The sequence below is a fragment of the Mustela nigripes genome, chromosome 16 (assembly GCF_022355385.1).
Source record: "Mustela nigripes isolate SB6536 chromosome 16, MUSNIG.SB6536, whole genome shotgun sequence".
NCBI lineage: Eukaryota > Metazoa > Chordata > Mammalia > Carnivora > Mustelidae > Mustela > Mustela nigripes.
The window spans coordinates 2142740-2166453 of record NC_081572.1 but is presented as its reverse complement, the minus strand read 5'-3'; the positions used below and the strand labels follow the sequence as shown (position 1 = coordinate 2166453).

Here is a 23714-nt window from a genome sequence, read left to right as displayed (position 1 = left end):
GCAACCCTCAGTTTGTTTTGTGAGATTAAGAGTCACTTATGGTTTGTCTCCCTCCCAATCCCATCTTGTTTCATTGATTCTTCTTCTACCCACTTAAGCCCCCATATTGCATCACCACTTCCTCATATCAGGGAGATCATATGAGAGTTGTCTTTCTCTGCTAGACTTATTTCGCTAAGCATGATACGGACTAGTTCCATCCATGTTGTCACAAATGGCAAGATTTCATTTCTTTTGATGGCTGCGTAGTATTCCATTGTGTATATATACCACATCTTCTTTATTCATTCATCTGTTGATGGACATCTAGGTTCTTTCCATAGTTTGGCTGTCATGGACGTTGCTGCTATAAACATTCGGGTGCACGTACCCCTTCGGATCACTACGTTTGTATCTTTAGGGTAAATACCCAGTAGTGCAATTGCTGGGTCATAGGGTAGCTCCATTTTCAACATTTTGAGGAACCTCCATGCTGTTTTCCAGAGTGGCTGCACCAGCTTGCATTCCCACCAACAGAGTAGGAGGCTCCCCTTTCTCCGCATCCTTGCCAGCATCTGTCATTTCCTGACTTGTTGATTTTAGCCATTCTGACTGGTGTGAGGTGGTATCTCACTGTGGTTTTGATCTGTATTTCCCTGATGCCGAGTGATATGGAGCACTTTTTCATGTGTCTGTTGGCCATCTGGATGTCTTTGCAGAAATGTCTGTTCATGTCCTCTGCCCATTTCTTGATTGGATTATTTGTTCTTTGGGTGTTGAGTTTGCTAAGTTCTTTATAGATTCTGGAAACTAGTCCTTTATCTGATATGTCGTTTGCAAATATCTTCTCCCATTCTGTCAGTTGTCTTTTGGTTTTGTTAACTGTTTCCTTTGCTGTGCAAAAGCTTTTGATCTTGATGAAATTTACTAACTTTTGAACTTGCTAAATTTATAATTATAAGATTATTAATTATAGAATTAAAGCTTCATATTAGGAAAAGAGCAAAGACTGGCATGGACCGCGGCACGGAAAGACTTCGGAATTTGTTGTCCAAGGATGCTCACTGGGCTCCACCGACGCCCCTCATCGGCGGACGAGTCCCTCTGGGCCTTGGCCTGTGCCCCGGGGCCCGCCGCGCGGTGCTGATGGTGCCGTTGGAGCAGGATGGGCCCTTGTCCATACGGCTCAGCTCTTATAAAAAGAGCAGTTTGGTCCAGACACACACGTGGGGAGAAGCTGTGTGATCAAGAAGGCAGAAGCCTGGGGGATGCTTCTGTGAGGCAGGAACAGCAAAGGTGGCCAGTAAGCCACAGCAGCTGGTAGAGGGGCCCGGGTCGGAATCTGCCTCACAGCCTCGGGAGGACCGGCCGCGCCGAGCCCGGGATCCTGGCCTTCGTGCCCCCCGATCCCTGCCCGGTGTGTGCTGCTGTGCGACAACAGCCCAGGCAAACCGATGTGGTGTTCCATGCTGGCAGGTCGGGCCCTCATCGTGTCCCAGGAAGCCTCGTGCTGAGAATGGCAGACTGTGGGCCTACGGGCGTGAAAGAGGGTACGTGCCAAGCAGCAGCCCATGGGCACTGCCACCCGTCGCAGCCGCTCCTGGAGCCTCAACCGTACACTGGACGATGGCCCAGGTCCACGGCCTCGATGGGAGCCACACGAGCCATCGTACCGTTTCCAGTCACCCTAGTGAACGAGGATCGGTGAAATTAACGTTTCGTTTGACCCGTTAGACCCGCGATTCTGTCGTTTCAGCATGTGGACTATACACAGCTCACCGACCGGACGGTTGGTGTCAGTTTGCTCATAGGACGTCTTGAAACCCTGTTTCAAGGATGCTGTGGATGGTGTGCCCACAGCCCGCTGTGAATCAGATCAGCCACGCTTCGAGTGCTGCGGGCCACGGGTCCTGTGGCTGCCGGGCCGGATACCCCAGGTTTGAGACGTCCGTATCCGGCGTGGTTCGGAGGCCCCGGCTGCTCCGAGCTCCTGGCTCACGCCTCTGCTTGTCTCCACTCCATCCCTGGGGTGGTTGTGGGACTCGCTGGTGCGGGAACGTGGCGACGGCAGAGGAGGTGGCGTGCAGTGGCCGGCTGGTGGACAGCTGTGTCGAGTCCAGGCTGCTCTGGTCTCTCTCTGCATGACGTGGGGTGGATTGTCTAAACTCCCTGACCCTTAATCTCCACGTCCTCCAAAGGGCTGTCGCAGGGATGGAGCTGAGCGGCAGGGCAGGGAGGGACGGGTGTGTGTTGGGCTCTGAGGAGACACCGCGGCTGGGAACCAGACCTCCCAGCCCTGTCCTTCCTCGGGTTCTCCCCTCCTCTGCTCTGAGCATGAACCCAAGGCCTTCCTTGATGAGCCTGTGTTTGGGGGCTGCTCCCCCGCTGGAGGCGGCTCGAGGCAGGATTCTGAGGGTGGGAGGGGGGTGGGGGGAGCTTTAGGCCCCCCGGGCTGCCGCGTGGTGCTCCTCCCCTGCCCCAGGGAAATGAACCTGGGCAGGGTGGGGGATCCCGCGTGACTGTTCCTCCGTGCCTGCAGTCTGAGGCCACCGTGGAGCAGTCCCCCCAGTGCCATCCGCTCTTACGGGGCCAGCCGCATGCTAATGTGGGGAGCAGTGAGTGTCCCCATGAGTGCCAGAGCGGGCCGGGGACCTCCGTCTTCAGTACAACATCCCCCTGGAGCCGGGCCACCCTGCCTGGGCTGACCCGGAACCAACAGCAAACCTTTTCCTGGCTGTGATGTGGTTACTTATATGAACCCTGTTCCACACAGACGTACCTACCCTCTGTAAATTCAGCGACTGATGCCAGCAGAGAGCTTGTCCCCCCTCCCTGCTTTAGAATAATTTCAATCCTGTGGAAGGACCCAAGTTTATCCAAACCATAGGAACCCTCTGCGGTACCAGATGACTGGGTCTCTCGGAGCAGATCGGGCAAAGCCCACGGGGCTGGTGCCTGCGGCAGGTTGAATTCTGTCCCCTGAAGAGGGATCTTGACCCTAGAAGCCCGTGACTCTGACCTTCTATGGAAACAGGGTTTTTGAGGATGTCATTAGTTGTGCTCAGAGGAGGTCACACTGGATCGGGGGGGCCTTAAATTGACAGCTGGGGGGACGGAGACCCATAGGTAAGGAGAATGCCATCAAGTCACTTGGCTGTTTTCTTCTCAGATCTGTGTCCCCTGCCCCCAAAACAAGGAACTCCAGCACCTCCATAAGGCTGCTCTTCTGTCTGTGCGGGCCTGCATCCCCCGTGGGGACTCCGGTGCTGATGGAGGCAGGTTTTGGACCCCACTGTTCCAACCTGAGGGACATCGGACTTGGACAGTTCTTAACTCCGTGGAGTCAAGAGTATGATCCCTAGTCGAGAATATCCAGACCCCAAACACTGGCTCCCACCAGCCAAACTCAGCCCCGACCCATCTGTACCCCAAAGCCTGTTTCAGGAGCCACGTGACCGCCAAGCCTCGCTCAAACAGACGTGTGGTCTTCCCGTGGGAAAACCCAGAGCCGGAGAGAAGACCCGAACGCAGGCTGGTGGGTAGACACGACCACGGCCGAGAGCTGCAGACCCCTCTTGTTTTGCACGGCTTTTAGTTACACGGCTCTGAGATGAACAAGCGCGCTCTGTTCAGGCCGGCCTGGTCGCACAAGCCCAGCTTTGAGGTGGCTGGAGGCCAACCCAGGCCAGAGCCAGAGAGCCACACACCCCCAGGCCTAGATTCTCCTCATAAGGCCCCCTGTTCTCTGCCCCGCCGACCCCTGCCTGCACTTACGCTCCCTGCGAAGTGTGCCTCCCTCCTGGCTACCCCGAGCAGGAGACCGTCCTTCCTACAGGACCCTTAGGACCCGCAGGCGAGGAGCAAGGCCGGCCGACCAGATAGGTGTGGGGTCCCACTGAATCCGTTCTGCAAACACGGGTGGCTGCAAGGTCGAGATCAAGGACATTTCAGATGCTCCACCATCGGGGGTCTTGAAGACGCTCTCTGCAGGGTTTGGCCAGGTAGACCAGGTGGCTGAGTCAGCGGGCTCGTCTGCTGGCGGCCTGCCGCGGACACCGGGGAGAATGTGCGGGCAGGCTTTCTGCCAGCAGATGTTCCCGAGAAGGGGTCAGGCTCTTTGCGGACGCTGGGCGGAGGGGAGAGAGTCAAGCCTGCAGCCTCGCACCACCGCGGTGCGGGGACGAAGCTGAGGGAGGTTGACACCACCTGAAACCTTTCCTCGCCGCTTCCTGCCTTCGTCCCGCGACCCTAAAGGTGTTAGCTCGTACATGTCATTTTATGTCATACTATGTATGTATTATTTTTTCAGAAGTTGCGTGCCCATTGCGACGTGTACGTTTATGGTGTGTATCAAGACTAGGGAGTGTGAGGGGTCTTCTCTGTGAGTCCCCGCAGCGGGCTCAGAACCCCTGGCTTTTCTGTGTGTTCTTCGTTGTCTGTATTTGGTGTACTCCGTGAGGTCTGACTTGGTTCTTGGGGTCGCTAACCGTCTTCATGGTGCAGGTGTCCTGATGACAGGACCACGTACTGCCTGGTTCTCAGCACCCAGAGGCGGAAGTCTCTGGAACCCCTGCTTCCCTTGGAGCCCCTGGTGGCTTGTCTCTGCACCTGTCGGAACAGGAGGTCCACCCCCCCCCCCATGCCGCTTACTGACTTCTCGGAAAGTAGGGAGTCGGAGCCTGGCTCCAAGCGGGCTTCCTCTTCTGGAGGTTGCTGTCCCTCAGTCACCCTGCGAATGCAGGTGATAGCCCTGCTCCGAGGCAGCCTGGCTAGACTGGCTCCTAGTGGCCGAAGGAAGAGGACGTGACCTGACACTCCAGCTGAAGCTTCGTTGATCTTGAGCCACCAAATAGGCTGGGAGTGCAGGGGCAGACAAGGCAGGACAGCAAGCCTGTCTCTCAGAGGTGAGATGTGACACATCCTTTTACCATCCACTTTCTGCTAAGGAGTGGCCAAGAACACAGAGAAGCGGACAGGGAAGATACCTTGGGGACATTAAAATATGGCCTTAAAATCCAAAGTGGTCTCCCTCGGTGGGGCGTCTCTTGCTGGAAGCATCCTCATTCCTAAGGCTGTGTTGCCTTTTACAGCAAACGGGCTGCACCACGCGGGTCGGGGTGTTTTCTCAGCCGCTTTACTCATCCGGGGTGTGACCTCCCGACCCTGCCAGGCTGCAGAGTGCTGACCGCAGTGCCCTCTCTGCCGGCCCTTCCACACCCTGTTACTGGGGGCGGGCTCCGAGTTCTGGAGCCCATGAGCCACACCTGCCCGTGAGAGCACATGCAGGAGGTGCCCCGCCTGGCCAGCAGGGCTAGCTGGTCACTGGCCTGGAAGGGCATCTGGGTTTTGCTCTGCTGACATCTCCCCAAATCTGATGGTGACACGGGACAGTGTAGGGAAGGGCTGGGCTCTCCCTTCACTTGCTAGTCCCAGAGGAACCCCAGATTCCCAGAACCTTCCCTGGATTCTGACTAAGCCCCCCCTCCTGCTAGGACCCAGAAGGGACAGCCCGGTCCAGCCTGCCCAGCCCAGCACCCTGCCTGATGCCCCCTTCTTTCAGAACAAGCTCTCCTGGGCCCCACACGAGGTCAGCACAAGGTCAAAGGCCACAGCAGCGGACACAGCTTGGATCCTGCCCAGATCCAGATGAACTAGGCAGTGGGCATGGCAGGCCTTGAAGTGGAGTTTGTGGCTCTTGAGTCAGAACGAGGTCAGTCATGGCGATCTGTGCTGAGCACCCCGTAAGCACCTTCTGAACTCAGTGAGCGGGGTTAGAATGAAGAGGCCAGCGTTGCAGGGGGTGGGCACTGTAGGAGGGGAACCCCAGGAAGTGAGTCTGCTGTTCCCGGGCCGAAGGAAAGTCGTCGTGGCTGGAGTATGTGGAAGCGAGTGGGTTGGAGACACAGGCTGGCAAGGAACCCTGGCCTTTTAAATTCTCATCGTTCTGCCAGATGGAGTTTGTAGCAGCCCAGGGGCCCCCAAGTGCTCTCAGGGTTGCTGGTTCTGTGGGAGAGAGCAGTGAGGAGCTGAGGGAGGAACACACATCACCAGGACTGGGTGTACTATTCTTACTGCTCCATTCTCCCACAGCCCTGGGATGTTGCAGGGTGAACTCACTGACCAATGGAGGGGTAGGGGTGCAACGCAGGCCGCGGGGCCTCTTGGTTATCAGTGACCATCCCAGAGCTGGCGCGGGCTGGAAACCCTCTACGACCATCGGCCACTGAGGTCACTAAATCTGTGCAACGCCCTGATGCAATGGAGCTGGTGACCTATACTTTGCACCCGAGTGTCTGGCCTAGCGTCCTCTGCCCCTCGCTGGCCGGCTGCTGGTTCTCCAGGGAGGTGGGCGCTGTCCAGGGTGCTGGGCTCCGGGTGGGACTGGGGGGGGGGGGGGGGGGGCGGAGGCTGCTGGGGGACACCCGGGGGCAGACCCCTGCGGGTCCAGAATCTGTGCTCCCCTGCGCCCTGCCCCGAGGGCAGCGACAGGCAGCGCCTCCCCCTTGTCCACCGGGGGGCGCCAGGAGAGGGCATTGTGGCCGCACCCGCCCGAACTCTCCCTGCCCGCAGGGGCGGGACCCGGACCAGAGAAACGAAACTGGGCCTCCGCGGAGGCTTGCACGCTGGGGCGGCGCGGGTGCGCGGGAGGTGCGGGGGGGTGCGTGGGGGCGCGGGCGGGCCGCGGGGTCCTTGGGTCTGGGTCGGGGCGCCTGCGTGCTGCGGGCCGTCCCCTCCCGGCGGCCTTTTCCCGCGGCGCCCGGTTTCGGTTTCGCCTGGGGCCCCGCCGCGCGCCTCCCCTCCCCGCTCCCTGCGGACCCCAGCCCCCGGCAGCCGGTGGGCGCGCGGCGTGCGCGGAGGAGCCCCGGGGCTGGCGCGGAGCCCTTCGCTGCCTGGGGTTGCCGGGGGCGCCCCTGCCTGCGTCCCCAGTAGCTCCCCGGAGCGCAGCATCTCCGCCCGTGGCCGCCCGAGCGCAGCGTCCTTCGCGTTCCCAGCGCTGCCCGCCGCCGGGGTCTCCAGGCCACGGTGGGCACCAATGCCGCGACGGCCTTAAGGGCCCCCAGGTGGCGGCGGGGAGGCCGGAGAAGGCGGAGATGGGGAGCCGGCTGCCCTCGACCAGCCCCCCACCCCGACCCCGGCTCTCGGCCCCCACGTGACCCGGCCCCGCCGGCGGGCGCGGTCGGGGGGGGGGGGGCATGGGCGTTGAGTCCAGCGCGCTCCTGAAGCTGGGGACGTCGGAGGCTGAGTGGCTAGAGCCCGGGTTCTCCTACGCCTCAGGCTCCGGGTGGGGGCGGGAAACAGAAGGGCCCTTCAGGGACTTCTGAGCCCTGTGGTGGCTCTTCTGGTGCGCGGGGAAGCAGAGCCTTGCGGAGGGCAGCAGAGGGGTGGAGGCCCCGCCGGCACTGAAAATCGTGGAGAGGCCGGACCCGGGCGGTGGTCGCGCCCCTGGCCAGGCAGGGATGAGGGGCCGGGTGGCCGCCGAGGCTTGGAGGGGACAGGTTGAGCCGGGGAACCTGGCCCACACCGTCTAGCGCTCCCTGCCCCCAAGAGCTCACTAGCTAGTGGACCGCGAGCCAAGTCTGGGGGAGGCAGGGCGGGCAGCCTGCTAGCCTGACCACTGGCCCTGTTCGCCCTGAGCTGCCCCAGCGCACAGGCGGGCCCCTCGGCGCCCTCTGGCATCTCTGAAGTGCTTTCTGTCCCACCCAGTCCCCACGGCACCTGTGCACAGGTGCTTCTGTCTGCCCCTCGTCCAGCACCCAGCGGGCCCTCTCACACGGTGTCTGATCTCAGGGTTCTGCGAGGGCTGTGTCTCGGCTGGAACAGTGCCCCCTCCCCCAACACCTAGTTCTCAGTTGTCCCAGCCCCCAGGCCCAGCCAGTGGGAACAGTTTTAGACTCACAGAGGGACTGAGACACCCGCCCCAGGGGTGACCCTGGCGGGGGTGGGGGGTGGGGGGGTGGGGGGAAGGGGGGGCAGGGAGGAAAACCTGCCGGAGCCCCTCGTGGGGGAGGAGGTGGGGGGGGGTGGAGATGCCCGGGGTCAGGAGGGGCGGCTACCGGATGCGGGTTCAGGGCTGTGAGTGCAGCAGGTGAGGAAGTGCTAGCACTAGGTTTTCGATTCAGTGGGGGAGCTTCTGGGCACTGTAATTTCCCTTTCCCAGGAAATGAAACTGAAGCAGAACAGGTCACGTGACAGGCGGCTCAGTATATAGTCAGCTGCCTGGGGACCCTTTTTCTTCCAGACCTGCAGGAGCGAGCCTGCCTGGAGCAGACTCACCCCCGGAGGAATGGAGTGTCTCTCATGCGGCTATGTCCCCGAAGACAAAGCCCCCAAGTTCTGCAGCCAGTGTGGACAGAAGCTGTCTCCTGTAGCCCCCGCACCAGGTAAGGGCTGATTGGGGGCGGTGGGGTAGGCAGCAGCCCAGCCCCGCTTCCCCTCGCCGAAATGGAAACTGGCCAGTGGGCAGCTCCGGCAAGTAGTTGGAGGTCTTCTGTGGCTGAGGGACTCTTACTAGAAGCACTTTTGTTACAAGAACAGTTTCAGCAGGTTCTTTACTGGGAGCTCTTGTTGCTTTTTAAAAACTTTCAATTTCATTTCCTGGAGAGCACCTAATGGTTCTCCTCCTCCTTGGGACCGGGCAGTGTCGGGCTGAGCTGAGGCATTTCTGGATTGCAGAGGATGCTGCAGGGAAGTGGTATCCCAGGTGGTGTGATGGGGTGCAGGGCCCCCACAGCCTCGACAGGACCCTCTCTGGTGATGGGGGGCAGGTCAGTGTCTGAAGAAGCATGTCACCTGCCAGCTCAGGTCAGTCCTTAACTCTGGGTGTCCAGGACCTCAGGCTGCGTTCCTTCCTTTCCTGGGTGTTCTTGAACCCAGGACCTTTGCACTGCCTGTTCCCTCAGCTTGGAATATACCTTTCCTCTGAGGACAGCACCATCACCCCCTCACCTCCTTTCTGTCTTTGCTCCTAGACCCTCCCACCTGGAGGCCCACTCTGACCACCCCCAGTGAGAACAGCGCCTGCCGGGCCCCCCCACTCCCACTCCCGCTTGCTTGGGCCGTTTGCCGTTCTACGCACGGCTTCAGACAAGACCTTTGCTCTCTTGTTAGCTGCTTTATTCCAAGTCCCTGGCACGGCGCCTGGCACAGAGTAGGTGCTTGACTAATAATTTCCGGACCCAGCAAAGAAAGGCTTGTAGAAGATCGTGTGTGTTTTCTAAATATAGTTTGTGTGCGTGTGCGGGAGAGTCCGTAAATGCTGCCTGTCCCAGCCCTTCCTGCGTGCTGACCCCGGGGTGATCCGCGAGGGTGCCCTGTGTGTGAAGGGGAGGCCCTGGTTCGGTACTCTCCTCTCTGCTGCGTGTGTACGAAACACTTACATCCCAGATGTTTTTACTGGACTGTAAGAGGTGCGAAGAGACGGCTGGTTCTGCTGTCAGGTTTTGTTTGACTTTCTTCGGCTGCTGCCGCTTTAGGGAGGAGCTCCGGCTACAGTCCGACCTAGGGAGTCTGTCTTTTCCTTTGGAACACAGGGGACTTGACTCATGCAGTCGATCTTGCATCGGCTCGGTTTCCACTGTCCTCATTGGCTCCTGGCTGTCTGGATATGGGACCATGGCCTAGCTGAGCTCTGGTGGGTCCAGGCAGAATTTTCCACCTGCTCGGGCTCCACACCCCTGGTCACTAGAACATCCGCCTGAGTGGGAGACCTTGTGAGGGGGTCTTTGGGACCCCAGAGAGTAAAAAAGCCCAAATCAGAGCAGTTGGTGAAATGTCAGTGAGCCTGACATTGTGCAGAGTCTTGAGGGAGGAGACATCATAGATTCCCATTTTACAGATGCCAGGAGTGAGGCACAGGGGGGTTAAGGAAACTGTCTGCAGTCCCACAGCTAGCAATTGGCAGACGCAGGATTTGAGCCCAGGCAGGTGGCTCTGCAGAGCTCGAGTCCTGGGAGGAAGCCGTGGGCTTGTGGCCTCTGAGGGAAGGGGGGGTTGGGGTGCTGGTGGCCCCTCCGTCTGCTCTGAAGTGCCACCACCTGGGCACCCCTGGGCCCTGGCCTGTATGGGGGTCAGGGGTGAGGCAGGGGTTGAGTGTGGGCTTCCAGGGTGGACATGAACGACTGTGACCAGGTAAAGCAGGGGGACCCCAGACAGGCAGCCAGAGGACCCTGAGGGCCTTCTCTGGAGTCTGGGTCCATCCCCTCCTGTCTCATGGAGACCTACCTCTTTGGGAAAACACTCGCTCTTCTCTGTGGTCTCTGCCTTCCTTTGGTTTTGTGGGGGGGGGGGGGTGTCTCGGAGCACTGCTGAGGGTGGCCCAGATGTCATGACAGAATTGGGAACGGAAGGTCTGCGCGCCAGCCTGGGCATGTGTGGCAGCCTGGGCGTGTGGTGCTTTTACAGGATGCCATGAAGTCTTCCTGTCCTGGCAGCAGGCCAGCGGTCACCGTCCAGGGCCCCAGGGCCCCGCCGACCTTGGCGGGTAGGGAGGGAGGGTCAAGTGCACCTTCTCCCCCACCCCCACCACCTCTGAGATACCCGCATGCTGCCGGACGGGAGAGCCGCTGGGAGTGCTGGCTTCTCACGTTGGGGCCTCCCCTGCTGCTGGTGGGAGCGGGGCGCACGGGATGGGGCTCCAAGGGATCCCCAAGGGCCAGGGGTCTCAGGAGCCATGGCGGTCTCCCCCAGTGCCCTTGCCCCGCACAGCGCCCCCACCCCCATTCTCGGCCAAGCTTCTGCTTACAGGAAGGGAAACCGAAACGAAGCTGGGGCAGTGCGGGGCGGAGGAGCTCTTCTTCCTGTCGGCCCCTCCCAGAGCTGGCGCGGGGGCCCAGAGAGGCCGGTGCCGCTGCTGTTCCCGCTGGGATCTGAAGCTCAATTCGGGAGTGCAAGGCTGAGAAAGCATTCTTCCGGCGTTTCCAGGGCAAAAACAAGTGGTTTTCTGAAAGCCGGGGACAGAGCCGGTGCGTGATGTGCAGGGAGAGCTGCACGGGGCCTGGAGAGCCACGAGTGTGTTCTTTTGAGCAGAGGACGGATGGGTAGAGACAGAGGAAGTTTCCCAAAGGATTTTCTTATGTTAAAGGCTTAGAGGAACCCGGAGGTCTGCCCGTTGTTGAGCTAAGGTAGTTTGGGGCTCTGGCAAGACCGTAACAGGACGACCCCTGAGAGCTCCTGGAGGAGCTTCATCCCGGCCTCCTTGTCGGGTGGCCACAGTTCTAGGGAAGTCCTGTTCCCTCTACCATGTCTTTCTGCCTCGCACCTCCTGTGGCTGCAGGCCTGGGTCGCGGAGGCTGGGGGCCGGGCAGCGACCACATAAAGGAGCGGAAATGGGGTGTGTGGAGAGTCCCAGCCCATCCTGGGCAGAGAGGGGCCGACGTTGCCCAGAGTCATGTTGGGCCAGTCTGATGAAGTTCTAGAATCTAGGTGAGGTTCGGTGGGGTGAGGTCCAGAGCCGACAGCTAAGAAAGAATTCTTAAGACGTCTCTGGTGCAAAAAGGTAGTTTATTAAAGCACAGGGACAGGACCCGTGGGCAGACAGAGATGCTGCCCCGCTATCCTGAGGAGGGGCTGATTATATACCCAGGAATTTGGTAGGTGAGGACAAAGGGGTGTTCAGAAGGGCTATCGGGGTAAAGAGACTGTCAGGATATTGAAGGTCTGGTTATTGTCCGGCCAAGACCGTTTTTCCCTGTAACGAAGCACTAGCATGAAGACAATCGGAGTCTCCTGGTGGAATGTCACGTTCCTCCTATCAAGCGTCCTTGTTAGGGAGATTTAGGTTTAGAAGAAATTTAACTTTATTTACATTTCCTTCTGCCGCCGCCTCCTTCAGTGTTTATGGAGGGGAGGGCGACATTAGGGCTTGAGGACCTGAGTTATTTGTCTCTGGAAATTGGGCTATTGATAAGACAGCTGCTTTACTGTAAAGCTCTAGGACATTTGCAAACCAAGCGAGACTCCTGCCTTGCACGATTGTGATCTCTGCAAGTTAACGATTGTGATCTCTGCAAGTTAACGGTTTGTTTTTCTTTTAGGGCAGCCAGGGGTGCCTGAGGAATGTCACACACGTTACCCAGGGGGGCGGGTGGAGAGGGGGTGCAAGGCGCCAGCTCTTGCTTTGTCCTCCGCCAGCCTCCTGCTCCCTCATCAAGTCCGACGGTGGAGGGTAGGGCCAGGGGGGAAGGTCAGGTTCCCCGGGGGACCCCCGTCGGACTCTTTCTTGAGTGCTAGAAGCCTGTTATCAGGAGAGGAAGTTCCGGCCAGCGTCGTCACTTTCTCATTTTCTGCTATGTCCCAGTTTCCTTGATGTTTTTATAAGGGAGAAAGAGGAGAACCTGAAACCCTGTTCGTGTCCAGGGTAGGGCTGGGGGCCCCGGGGCAGCTCAGAGGCAGGAGAGGTACAGGTGGGGGGGGGCAGGCCGGGGGAGGTTTGGGGCAGCCCTGGAGGGTCCCTGGCCGAGGTCAGAGCCATCCTGCCTGTTCGTGCCTGTGGGGCTGGTGTGGGCACCTCGACTCCACGGCCACCGGCACAGGCCGTGGGTTTGTGCTCAGTGAGCGGACTCCGGCCGGGTGGGGCAGGCACACCAGGTCGTACTGCTCAGTGCCCTGGTTTTATGATGTCGATCGTGGTAAAACATTTATAACGTGAAATTTACCGCTTTCGCGGTGTGTCGCTGTTCGGCGGCCTGAGGCCCATTCCCGTTGTCCTGCGGCCTTCCTCACCATCCCCTCCAGAACCTTCCGTCTTCCCAAACTGAACATCTATCTGCAGTAAACACTGATGCCGCCCACAGCCGCTGTCCCCCACCGTCTCCTCTGTCTCTGGGAATGTGACCGCCCTAGGGACCTCTGTGAGAGTGGGAGGCGTGCGTGCTCGCTTTAGCCTTGAGGACCTGCAGGGCTGCGGCCCCTGTTTTCCAGCCGAGGGCTGGGCCCGGATGGCAGGGGGGCCCCGGGCTAGCTGGCGGCCCTCCCAGGGGTGCATGCGCTGCAGACCTAAGCCTGCTGCTGGGGCTCTTCTCGGAAGCCTGGGTGTCGGAGTCCGCATGGCTGACCGCGTCGGGTCGAGTTAATTTTCGGTGACGTTTTATAGAAGTGATTTGGGGTTGTCGGTGAGGTCCCTGCTCTCTCCCCTCATTCCTGTGCTAATCAGCCATTGACCTGATTTGGGGACCTGAAGGGGAGCTCAGACCCATTGGCTCTCTGGATACCCCCAGGTCTGCTCACTTGCAGGCATCCCAGCGTGCATACATGCTTCGGGGCTAGGGGACAGGAATTTGTTCCGATTCAGCCAAAATATCCTATGGGCAAGGACCAGGACCCCGACAGCTGTCCCCAGGGCCTGTTGTGGCTTCTGTGAAACTGTGGGAGGCAGCCCAACGCCTGGGTTCAAGCCCTGCTCCCCAATTGTCCTTCCATATTTGTGTCTACCAGGAAAGCATCTCCCCCGTTGACTGGCGGTAGGTACTTGGCGGGTTCACACGCAGAGCGCCTACTAAATGCCGCGGCAGGTTTGCTCTTCCTGAATCCAGCTGGAAGTAACACGTGCTGGTGAGAACGGGGGTGATTGGAAGTGGTGCTGGGGAGCAATCGGTCCAGAAAGAAGTCTTCAAACATTCTTGGTATAAAAAGGGTGGTTTTATTATAACACAGGGGCAGGACCTGTGGGGAGAGAGAGCTGCCCCCGGACTGTGGACTGTGGAGAGCTGCGGAGAGATTCGATACTTTAGAGTTGGGGGAGGTAAGGACAAAGCAAAGTTTCCAGAAAGATTTTCCTGCCTCAGAGACTCCCAGGATCCAGGAGGCCTGGCTAACATTTCCTCTAGCAAGGCATTATCTCGGGAGACCGGGACTTCCTGGAGGAATGTTGTATTCTGCCCACCTGGAGTGTTTGTCAATAGGGCTGAAGGTCCTAAGGAAATTCAATTTTATGTACATTTCTTTTGCCTTTGTTCCTCTAGTCCTGAAGACCTTCCCATTGTAGGAGGGCACACAAGCCTTGAGGCCTGACCTCCTCCCAGCCCTGGCCCTCTGCATGGCCTGTTAACCAACCTTATTAAGTGTTTGGTGTGTCCCCTTCTGGATGTTTCCTCTGCGTGGAAACGTGCGTATGCATATGTGTTTCTGTAAGCTGGTGGGTCATGCTGATGTATTTTGGGAACACAGGTGAGGCTTGGTAGGGTAGTGGGTCTGGAGCCGAGAGCCAAGAAAGAATTCTTGAGATGTGTTTGGTGCAAAAAGGTGGTTTTATTAAAGCACGGGGACAGGACCCGTAGGCAGAAAGAGCTGTGCTGGGGTCGTGAGCTGTGCCTCATGCTGTGCTCTCAAGTTGGTGGGGTGAGAGGGAGATCGTGAGTCTCTGAGGAATTTTGGAAGCAAGATTTGCAGGGCCTTGAGGGGCCAGCTGGTGTTGGGAAAAGGTCATTTACTACCGTCTAGCAAAACCTGAGTCATGAGAACCTTCAGATGTATATCGGTGGGATAAAGATCAAGGGAGCTTCCAAAGGAATTTTCATTTATTTTTTATTTATTTTTATAAATTTTTGAAGATTTCACGTATGTATGTATGTATTTTAGAGAGGGGAGGGGCAGAGGGAGAAGGAGAGAGACTTACTCCTGCCCCGCGCCCAGCATGGGGCCTGACGGCATGACCCGAGCCCAAATGAAGAGTTGGATGCTTAGAACTGTCTGAGCTATTCAGGTGCCACCAGAGAAATATTTATATTTTAAAGTCGACTGACAGGATCCTGGGGGTCGGGCTAGGACTGCCTTTGGCCCTTAGCAGAGCATCAACATCGAGGCAGCTGAGTCCCTAGAGGAAGGTCACTCTGCCTGTTTCAAGGACTTGTCAGTGGGCTGTAGGTAGGAAGGAAATTTAATTTTCTTCTGTAAAGAAATTTATTTTCCTTCTGCCTTTGTTCCCCACGTCACTGGGCACTTGCCTTGTTCTACCATTTGTCATAAGGGACATGGCGAGGCGGATCTTGCCCCCGGAACAGTCTGTCTGGAGGACGGCCTCGTGTGTTTATAAGCATGAGGCTTCTGGCCCCTCTGGCCTATGGGTTTCGAGGTTTCTCGTCCACCCGCGTCCTCTGTAGCACTGGGCGCTGCACATCTTGCTGGTTCGTGCCAGGTGGGTGGGGGCACACGGCATCTCGTGGATTCCTTGCTCACTTCCTTGATCAATAGAGAGTCAAGAATGTTTTTGAGGGTCTTTTTCTTTGAGCCACCTCTTGTTTTCCTCTTGGGAAGCTCATTTTTTACAACAGTTCTTACTGATTCTTCATCGGCGTTGAGGCTGTTTAATCGGAGAGGACCAGAACCGCAGCCCCCTGCTTCGTCCGCTGGAGGAATGCACTGCCCGGACACTCGGCTCCAGAGCCAGGGGCTTGGGTTTCCACAGGGCTCGCTCTCTGTCCCGAGTTCCTCTGTCTCTGCGTCTTTCTCTGGTCCCCTGCTTTGTCCTCAGGCTGGCTGTGTTCATGAAGGCAGACGGGCTCACCAGCTCCAGTGCCTGGGATCTGTCTGTCTGACCAGAGAGGGAGTCACTGTGTGTCTGAAACCCCAGTCACCAGCCCTGGAGGCCGGCTGCGTCCTGCCCGTCACCGGGGCCAGGGGACATGCCAGGTTCTGATTGGATCAGGCTAATCAGGGATCGCACCACCAAGAGGCAGGTAGAGGCCAAAATGCTCACAGTTTATCATCAAAGGAGAGTGGTCCCGGGCGTTGTGTGTGATGATATCCTTGCTGCTTTGGTTCTTCAGCCATCATATTGTGGGGGAGGAAGAATTTTTCTCTACCCTTCAAAATGCTTCTGGTTGGTCTGAGAAATCAATCGACGTGAGACAGATTGACAGGAGAAAAATCAGATTTAATTTCTTTACGATGAGAGATTGCAAAGGTAAGTGAAAGGTGTCTCTGTCACCCCGAACTCAGGAGAAGGGAGGGGCAGGGGTCTGGGACACCAAAGGGAAGACAGCAGGCCTCAGGGAGATGGGAAGGAGTCAGAGGTGAACAGATGTTTGCTGCGCCATCAGGACACTATGGGACAAGAAGACTCTGGTCCAGCAGGCCTTGCTAAGTTCCTCCTGGCCCGCCATCCCGCCATCCCTAGTTCATAGCTTAATGCAGTTACGTTTGGCGGCTCCCAGTTCTTCCTTCTCCATTCTTTTTTTTTTTTTTTTTTTTAAGATTTTATTTATTTGACAGACAGAGATAACAAGAGAGGCAGGCGGAGAGAGAGAGGGAAGCAGGCTCCCCGCTGAGCAGGGGGCCCGACGCGGGGCTCGACCCCAGGACCCTGAGATCATGACCTGAGCCGAAGGCAGCGGCTTTAACCCACTGAGCCCCCCAGGCGCCCCTTCCTTCTCAATTCTTGTAGGCAGTTAGGGGAAGGCCAGAATTTCTTCCTGAGTTTTTCCAGCTCAAAATAGTCTTCATGACAAAGTGGCCCATCTTGGGGCAACTCAAAGTTCTGAGTATGTGTATTTAGCCATTTAATGTAGTTGTTATTAGTTCTGAGTCTTGTCACAGTCCCCCAAAGGATGACTTCTGAGGGCCAAGTTCCACATGCCAGAGAATTTACAGAGAACCTCCAGAATTTACAGAGGGGAGGTTGGGCCTAAGACAGGGCCTAGGAGAAGGAAGAGGAAGGGCCCAGCAGGCCTGGGCTTTGGAGGCCAGGCTGAAGGAAGGTTCCAAGTAGAAAGCCATCTGGAGTGGGGGGGGGGAGGTGGCTTGGGGACCCAGCTTTGAAAATAGGGTCCCTGAAGGGCTCCGTTCGGGAGGGGCTCCCTCTGGCGATGGTGGCTGTAAACAGGAGCCGCTCTGAGAGCAAAGCAGCTGGGGCACTGGGGTCAGTGAGGGCAGGGGCCAGGGAGGCGCTGGGAGACTCTGGGTCCGGCCAGGAGCCCCAGTGAGAGGGGCTGGGAGTGGGGTGGGCTGTCCCTGAGAAGAGAGGAAGAGGCCCCCTGGGCAGGGAGGGGAGCGGCTCGTTCTGTTTTAGACCCAGGGCTGGGCCACTCTGCTGATGCCGACGCCAGGAAGAGCTGGGCGGTCAGACTGCACGCGCTGTCCCGGGGATTCGGCCGCTTCCTTGGGGCTGGAGCCGGGGTCCTGGGTCCGTCATGCCCAGCCAAGAGCAGAAACTGTACCGAGGGAAAGTGCGTGTTGGCGGAGAGGGCTGATCTGGCCAGTGTCCTCATGGGACTTTCCTCCGGGACTTTCCTCGGGGACTTTCCTTGTCCACTCACGTGCATGGACCTTTGCAGATTCTGAGAACAACCACCCTGAGGCGGTGCCGGCCCCGGAGGAGAAAATGGAGTGTGAGCAGGAGCTGCGGGAGGACGGTGGCCCCGAGGTGACGTCGGACCCTGAGGCAGAGATGGAGTGGGGACAGGAGCTGAGGGAGGACGGTGGCCCTTTCTTGTCCCCGGACTCAAGTCACCTCCTGCGGGAGGATCAGGACGAGCCTGCTTCCAGTGTCTCCTTGGCTGGCCCAGGAGTGGGCAGAGTGAGTAGTCCTGGGCCCTGGCGGCGGGGATGGGGGTGGGGGGTGGGGGTGGGGGGCGGGGGGTGTCTGTGAGGAGCAGCGATGGCCCATTTCCCCCCTGTGGGCCCAGAAGCTGCCGCTGCTGTGGTCTCACCGTGGCGGAACAAGGGGCCCCCCATCCTTACTGTGCGGCTCCGTGGGGCCCCCCCCGCCCCCGATGGCTGCACGCGGGGCAGCAGCAAGGGCAGCCCCGTCTCTGCGGCTGGTCGGCCGCGGGCTCTGGGTTCCTGCTCCCCCGCCAGGCCCGGCTGGGTCTGGAAGCCTGAGCTGCTGCCCCGCTGTGCCCCCTCTTGGGACCTCTTTGCCTTGACCGGACTGGCGTTGAGGTGCGTGGAAGGCACAGAGGCAGGGTCGCCGCTTAGGAAGGTCGCCTGCTCACCACACACTCCTCGCCTCGAGTGGGGGTGGGGGGCCGGGGCTCAGCAGTCCGGGGTCGCCCGCCAACGCCAGGCCCCGAGTGGGTCTTGGAAGTGCGCGAGCAGACGGGGGCCTTGGGCAAGGCTTGCCGGGAGCGCGGGGACAGGTTCAGGTGCAGGTTGGGGACCGCGACGCAGCAGACGGTCCCGTGCTGCAGCTCGGCGGCCTGTGCGGACCCAGGAGCCTGAGGCTCCCGCTGGACACAGGGGCCCGATGCTGTCCTTCCGTGTCGGGGTTGGGGCCGGTGTCCCGTCTCTTCTCAGTCATTCCTTGCAGTGTCAGGCCAGCGGGGCAGACGCGCCGCCGGCAGCATCGCGGTTAGTGGGGGTGCCGTGTGGGGTGTGCGGGAGGGGTGCGGCGGTGCGGGGGGTGTGCGATGTGTGGCGGGTGTGATGTGAGGTGAGAGCGGGGGATGTGTGTGTGTTAGTGTGTAGTGTTCGTGAGCGTGAGTGTAGGATTTGTGTCGTGTGGGTGTGAGTGGGACTTGTGGAGGCGCAGGAGTCTGGGTGTGTGGTGTACGTTAGTGTGTGAGGCCGGGTGAGGTTGTTGTTAGTGTGCGATGTGTGTGTGCTGTTGGGTATGTGTGGTGTGGGCGTGTTAGCGGGTGGTGTGGATGCGTATGGTGGGGGTACGCACGTGTGGTGGGAGCGTGGGGTGTGTATGTGGTATGTGTGTGAGTGGGGGGTGCGGTGTGGGGTGTAGATATGTGTGCGGGAGCAGCTGGTGTGATTGCGGTGCGTGTGAGGGTGTATGTGTGTGGTATGCATGTGAGTGTGCGTGGGGTGTGAGTGAGTGGACTGTGTGTGTGTGAGAGGTGTGAGTGGTGTGTAGGGGTGTGAGTGTGATTGAGTGTGTGTGTGAGTGTGTGTCCTTGCCCTTGGGGCGTCGCTGTCCCGAGCAGGACGTGGGACAGTGAAGGTTCAGGTGAACTCTGGGAGCGGGCGCCGGGGGGTGCACACCCACAGGAGGGCACGTGGCACCGCGAGTGGACCCGACTCTGAGCCCAGCAGGACTGGGTTTTCTTTTTTCACCTTGAAGTAACCAGAGTGAGTTTAAGGCTTTTTTAAAAAACGGGCAAGAATAAGCAAGAATACCATGAAAAAGAAAAGAAAAAGAAAAGTCTGAGTGGGACTTACTGCATGAAATCAAACAGAGACGAGTTACAAAGCCATAGTCAGTGACACAGTGAATTCTGGGGGCGATCGCTGTACTAGAAGAGACATCCCTGAGTCAGAACCTAGCATGTGCAAGAACTGGGATGGGGGATGTATAAATATGTGTCTGCTCTCTGAACGGGGAAAGAGTTTCTGGGAATTAAAGCAAGGGAAAAGACTACAAACAAGAGATCAGTGTCTTTGACTTAAAATTAAAAATGTCATAGAATATGATAAGCACAAATGAAGGGCAAACAATCTAGGAAAAACATAGAATATTTTTATTTACATAAAAGTACTTTTAACGTAGAGTGAGGTTCCTCAATATGTCAAAAGCTCTTAGAAATCAAGAAGAAAACAGTAAACAACCCAGTAGGAAAAAGTGGGTCAATGGTAGATTATAGTCTCTAAATGGTCTATACATTTATAAAGCTCCCACCTCTGAACTCAAACCTGGAAAATAAAAAGAACTCCGGGCTTTTATGTGAAACTTATAAAATTAAAGAATGGATGTAAAGTCAGCATTTGGGGCCGAGCTCTCCGTGCAGCTGCGGGTCGTCTGGTGGGACCCCAGCGAGGCAGGTGCTCTTCTTCTCTGCTTTCATTATGAGAAATGACCCCAGGAAGGCATCTGAAGGTTTCAGAGAGGATTTAATCACAGCCCCATTTTCTGTGGCCCAAAGGCTGGAACCCTCTTGAGATTCCCCCCACCCTGGGCAGGGCCCCCTGGGTCGTCCCTAGGCCGGAATGCATTGTGGCCTCCAACTGTTATTTTCTCAAAGATGGAAGCCGTGGGGAAAATTCTTGCGATCCAATCACATAACTAAATAAACAAAAAGAGAAAAGAAGAAAACCCCAAGAATGGTAAAGGGGTACCAGTGAAAACGGCAGAGAAGGGGCCTGCGGGGTCCTGTCCCTCCCAGGGAAGCACCAGCCACACTGAGCAAAAGAGCGTAAGTTCAGTTGCATGTCTGGAAAGTCTCAGTAGCGGGAGACCTGGCCCTGGTGGCCGAGCTTGGTTTGTGGGGTTTCGGCCTGGCCCCACTCCCTCCCCGCATGGGGGGTCTAAAGATGCCGCCCATTCTGATGGAGGACAGGAGCCCTGCAGACCGTGTTCTGGGGCTTGACCTCTGGGATGTCTAAGGATGAGAAGCGCTAAAGAAGCTGTTCCTGGAGGAGGGAAGTGGGGAGTCATTGCTCAGAGGGCATGGGTTCCTTTCAGGGGGGTATGAAAATGTCCAGAACTAGATAGTGCATGTGTGCAATGGCTCACTGTACGTTCTGTGATTTTCACCCCGGTGTCAGAAAGCCGTGTGTGGCACTGTCACAGGAGGGGTTGAAAACAAAAGCCAAAATGCACACGCTCCCACCCGCGCAGGGGAGCCGGAGAGGGGAGCACAGGTGAATGCTGAGGGGTCGTCCCTGGGGATTCGCTCACGGGGCGTCGTGGCCCTTGCCCCGCTCCCTAGTGACCCTGCATAACGCCACGCTCTGACGGCACGTGCGCGTGTGAACAGGCTCGTGGGTGCAGCTGGGGTGTTCCCACGGGGCGGGGGGACTCTGCCAGGGAACCAAGGGCCAGGGCCCCGGGCTAGGACGGGACCCTTTATTCAATGAGTCACGAATCAGGCACATCCCACCCAGCAACGGAAGGAGCACCAAAAGGCTGAGTGGAAGGTTTTCTAGAGGCAGAAAGGGGGTGGAAGAGAAAATTATTAGTAAAGCATGCATTGTTTTCGGGCAAGGTTGTACTCCTGTGGGGGTCAGGCGGAGGGAGGGCCAGGTGGGCTCGCTTTCCTACAGAGGCCGTCCGGGAGGGATGGCCTCTGCCCAGGGGCGCGGGGTAGGGGACAGGAGGAAGGAGGTGTCTACGAGAGGGACGTCGAAGCAGGCGAGGACAGGAAGGAGGCGCCCTGACGGTGTCGGGCGTTTAACTGATGGACGTGGCTGCGTGACGAGAGGAGGGATCGTGCCGTGCCGTGCGGGGAAGCCCCTGGTGGCCGAGAGGACGAGGGGGCAAGGCAAGTTTGGGCACGTTCAGGATTGGCTGTTTGAGTGATCGCGGTGGGCCCCGGGCTGTCGGGGTGCCGCCAGCCATCGTGTCCCCGGCCCTGGGGTGATTTCGCGCAGAGGAGCCGTGGCGGAGGGAGGTGTGTGGGGTGTGAGCTCTGGGTTGGTTGGTTTGCAAATGGAAGGGAGTCTTCCACAGTCCAGGAGTGAGCGAGCCCCGGGTGGGGGGGGGCTCCAGGACTAGCAAGGACCCCCAACTGTCAAAGCGCCATAAACTGCCGAAAATAAAACCCAGGATTAATACCGGCGGCGGGAGCAGGACAAGTGCAGGGTGAGGTGGGCGGCCGTGAGCGGGGTCTCCCGGCCACAGTCCGGCTGTTACTTGGGTGAGCCAGGCTCCGGCCGCTGGCACACAGTACAGGACCAGGGAGTCCTTGGAGAATGGGCAAAGCCATCTTATTAGGGCTTCAGTGGCTTTCAGGCTCGGCCTGCACCGTCCCCTCCAGGAAGCCTTCCAGGCTAGAGGCCACCTCTGAGATCCCAGCTCCTTTGCCATTGGCTTCCCCACACACTCAACACCATCCGTTTACATAGTCTGCTTCTCTCCCGAAACCACTGGCTTTGTGGGGCGGGAACAAGCCTTGTGCTCTTGCTCCTGGTCCCTGCACAGAGTCCAGTCGGAGTGGAGTTGGCGGGGCTCCCAGGGGCGCGCTCCGGGCCCTGCCCGGGTCCTCCTGGTCTCCAGCGGCCCTGGCAGCAGCTCATTGGAAATGCAGACCCCCAGGTCCCCCACGCCTGCCGCGTTACCGTCTGCATGTTTAGTGCTCTGTACCCCCACGGGTGTTGGACAAATTACTGCCTTAGATGACCTTTCTTTATTTTTAAGTTTTATTTATTTAAGTCATCTCCACACCCCATGTGGGGCTCGAACTCACGACCCCGAGATGAAGAAGAGGCATGTGTTCTTCACAGCCACAGCCCTTAGATGACCTTTTCTTTATTATTTAAAGACTTTATTTATTTATTTATTTTAAGGAGAGGGAGTCAGAGAAAGCAAGCAGGGGGAGGGACAGAGGGACAAGCAGACTCCACAGAGTGTGGAGCCCAACATGGGGCTCAGTCTCTCGACCCTGAGATCATGACCTGAGCCAAAGTCAAGAGTCAGCCGCTTAACCACCTGAGCCACCGCAGGCCAAGCCCCCCCGCCCCCCCCGCCCCTTAAGGCCTTGGTCCTGCCAGTGCAACGGTAGCAAGTGTCAGTTTACAGGCCAGGAAGTCTCCCTCGAAGGCTGCAGCGCTGGGGTGGCCCCGTGTGTCCTGCTGGTTACTGGGGGCAGAGCTTGGAGAAGACCCAGGCCCTGACCCAGAACCGGGCCAACAGACCCCAGGCCTGGGGTGGGTGGTGAGCCCAGTGCTGTGTCTCTGGCACTTACAGGCCAGTGGCCCTTAATGCACCGGCCACTCTTCCCTTGCCCCAGAGCTGTATCCCAGGAGCGGTAGGGCATCGGGTGCCAGCCAGGTCCACAGAGGGGCCTCCTCCCGCTGCTCCCCACAAGCTGTTTCTGGGAGCGCCGGCCACCGAGCAGGGCTCTCCAGGCTAGAAAGGGCTGTTCACACTCCCGTTTGCTTTTGGTCTCCTGTCCTCCTGGCCAAAAGGATTGGACGTCGGAGTGTGGTACATGGGGGGTCGTGTCTGGTTTGGAACTTGCAAGCAGCACGCTTAGGGATGTCCCATGGCAGCCCCCGGGGAGGTTCTCGGCTGTGATTTGCCGGGACCAGGGGTGTGGCCGGCACTGCTCGGCCCCCTGTCCTGCAGCTCTGTCCCCCGCCCCGACGGTTCGCGTCTTTCCAGGATAAGGAGCTGGTAGATCTGACAGAGATGAGGGGGTTTGGTCAGGCCAAGCTTGACGTACTCAAGACATTGAAAGGAAATTGGAGGAAAGTGTTGGGAGAGTGTAGTGACCCCAGGAAATATAACGAGTGTCTCTTCTGTTCAGAGCAAAAGGAAGAGAGGGAGGAAGAGAAAGAACCAGAATGCTTCCGCTTCCGCAGAGCCAGACTCCTTGCTCGAGGCCGCCTCCGTCCCCGGGGGCATCAGCTGGCCTGGAAACTCATGCTTCCAGGACCCAGCCCTACCCCAGAGCGGGGTCCCACAAGGTGGTCTGACCAGCGAGCCGAGCCAGCCCCCGGGCGCCACCCCGATGCCGCCAGAAGGTGGTGACCACCCAGGGCCCATGGGGCATGCCGAGGCTGGTGGCAGCCCTCCACGGGACAAGACTGGGGGAGGTGCCCCCCTGAATGGGAAGGGTCTTGACACCCCCAAGCCCTCCAAGGGGAGGGCCCCCCCCCAGAAGGGGGCTGGTCCAACCACCTCTGCCAGCAAAGACCGTCCTGGGAAGGAAGGTGCTGCTCAAGAAATCCTGCCTCCTGAGTCCAAGCGGGCGTATGAGCCCAGGATGGAACCACAGAGCCCCGCGCAGCAGGCCGGGGCTCACGCCTCTGGGGTGAGTTGTCGGGAAGTGATGAACGGGTCCACTGTGCCTGGACCACTGGCTGTGGCCAAGCAGCTCTGCTGCCGCCTCCCTGCCCAGGAAGGGCACCCCTGG

The 23714-nt window shown here is 58.5% G+C and overlaps 1 protein-coding gene across 3 annotated transcripts in view; it reads left to right on the top strand.

Annotated features, from left to right (window-relative positions):
* Nucleotides 1-6813: 6813 nt before the first annotated feature.
* RNF213 (ring finger protein 213) overlaps nucleotides 6814-23714 on the top strand; it is a 106945-nt gene continuing 90044 nt past the window's right edge. For 2 of the 3 annotated variants that reach the window (XM_059379884.1, XM_059379881.1), the window contains exons 1-3: nucleotides 8191-8360; nucleotides 17247-17488; nucleotides 23106-23612. In XM_059379884.1, coding sequence (XP_059235867.1) covers nucleotides 8264-8360; nucleotides 17247-17488; nucleotides 23106-23612 — 846 coding nt within the window. In that variant the 5' untranslated portion in view covers nucleotides 8191-8263. Of the gene's footprint in view, nucleotides 7003-8190; nucleotides 8361-17246; nucleotides 17489-23105; nucleotides 23613-23714 lie in introns of those variants that run through there. The other variant, XM_059379882.1, reaches the window with a different exon arrangement.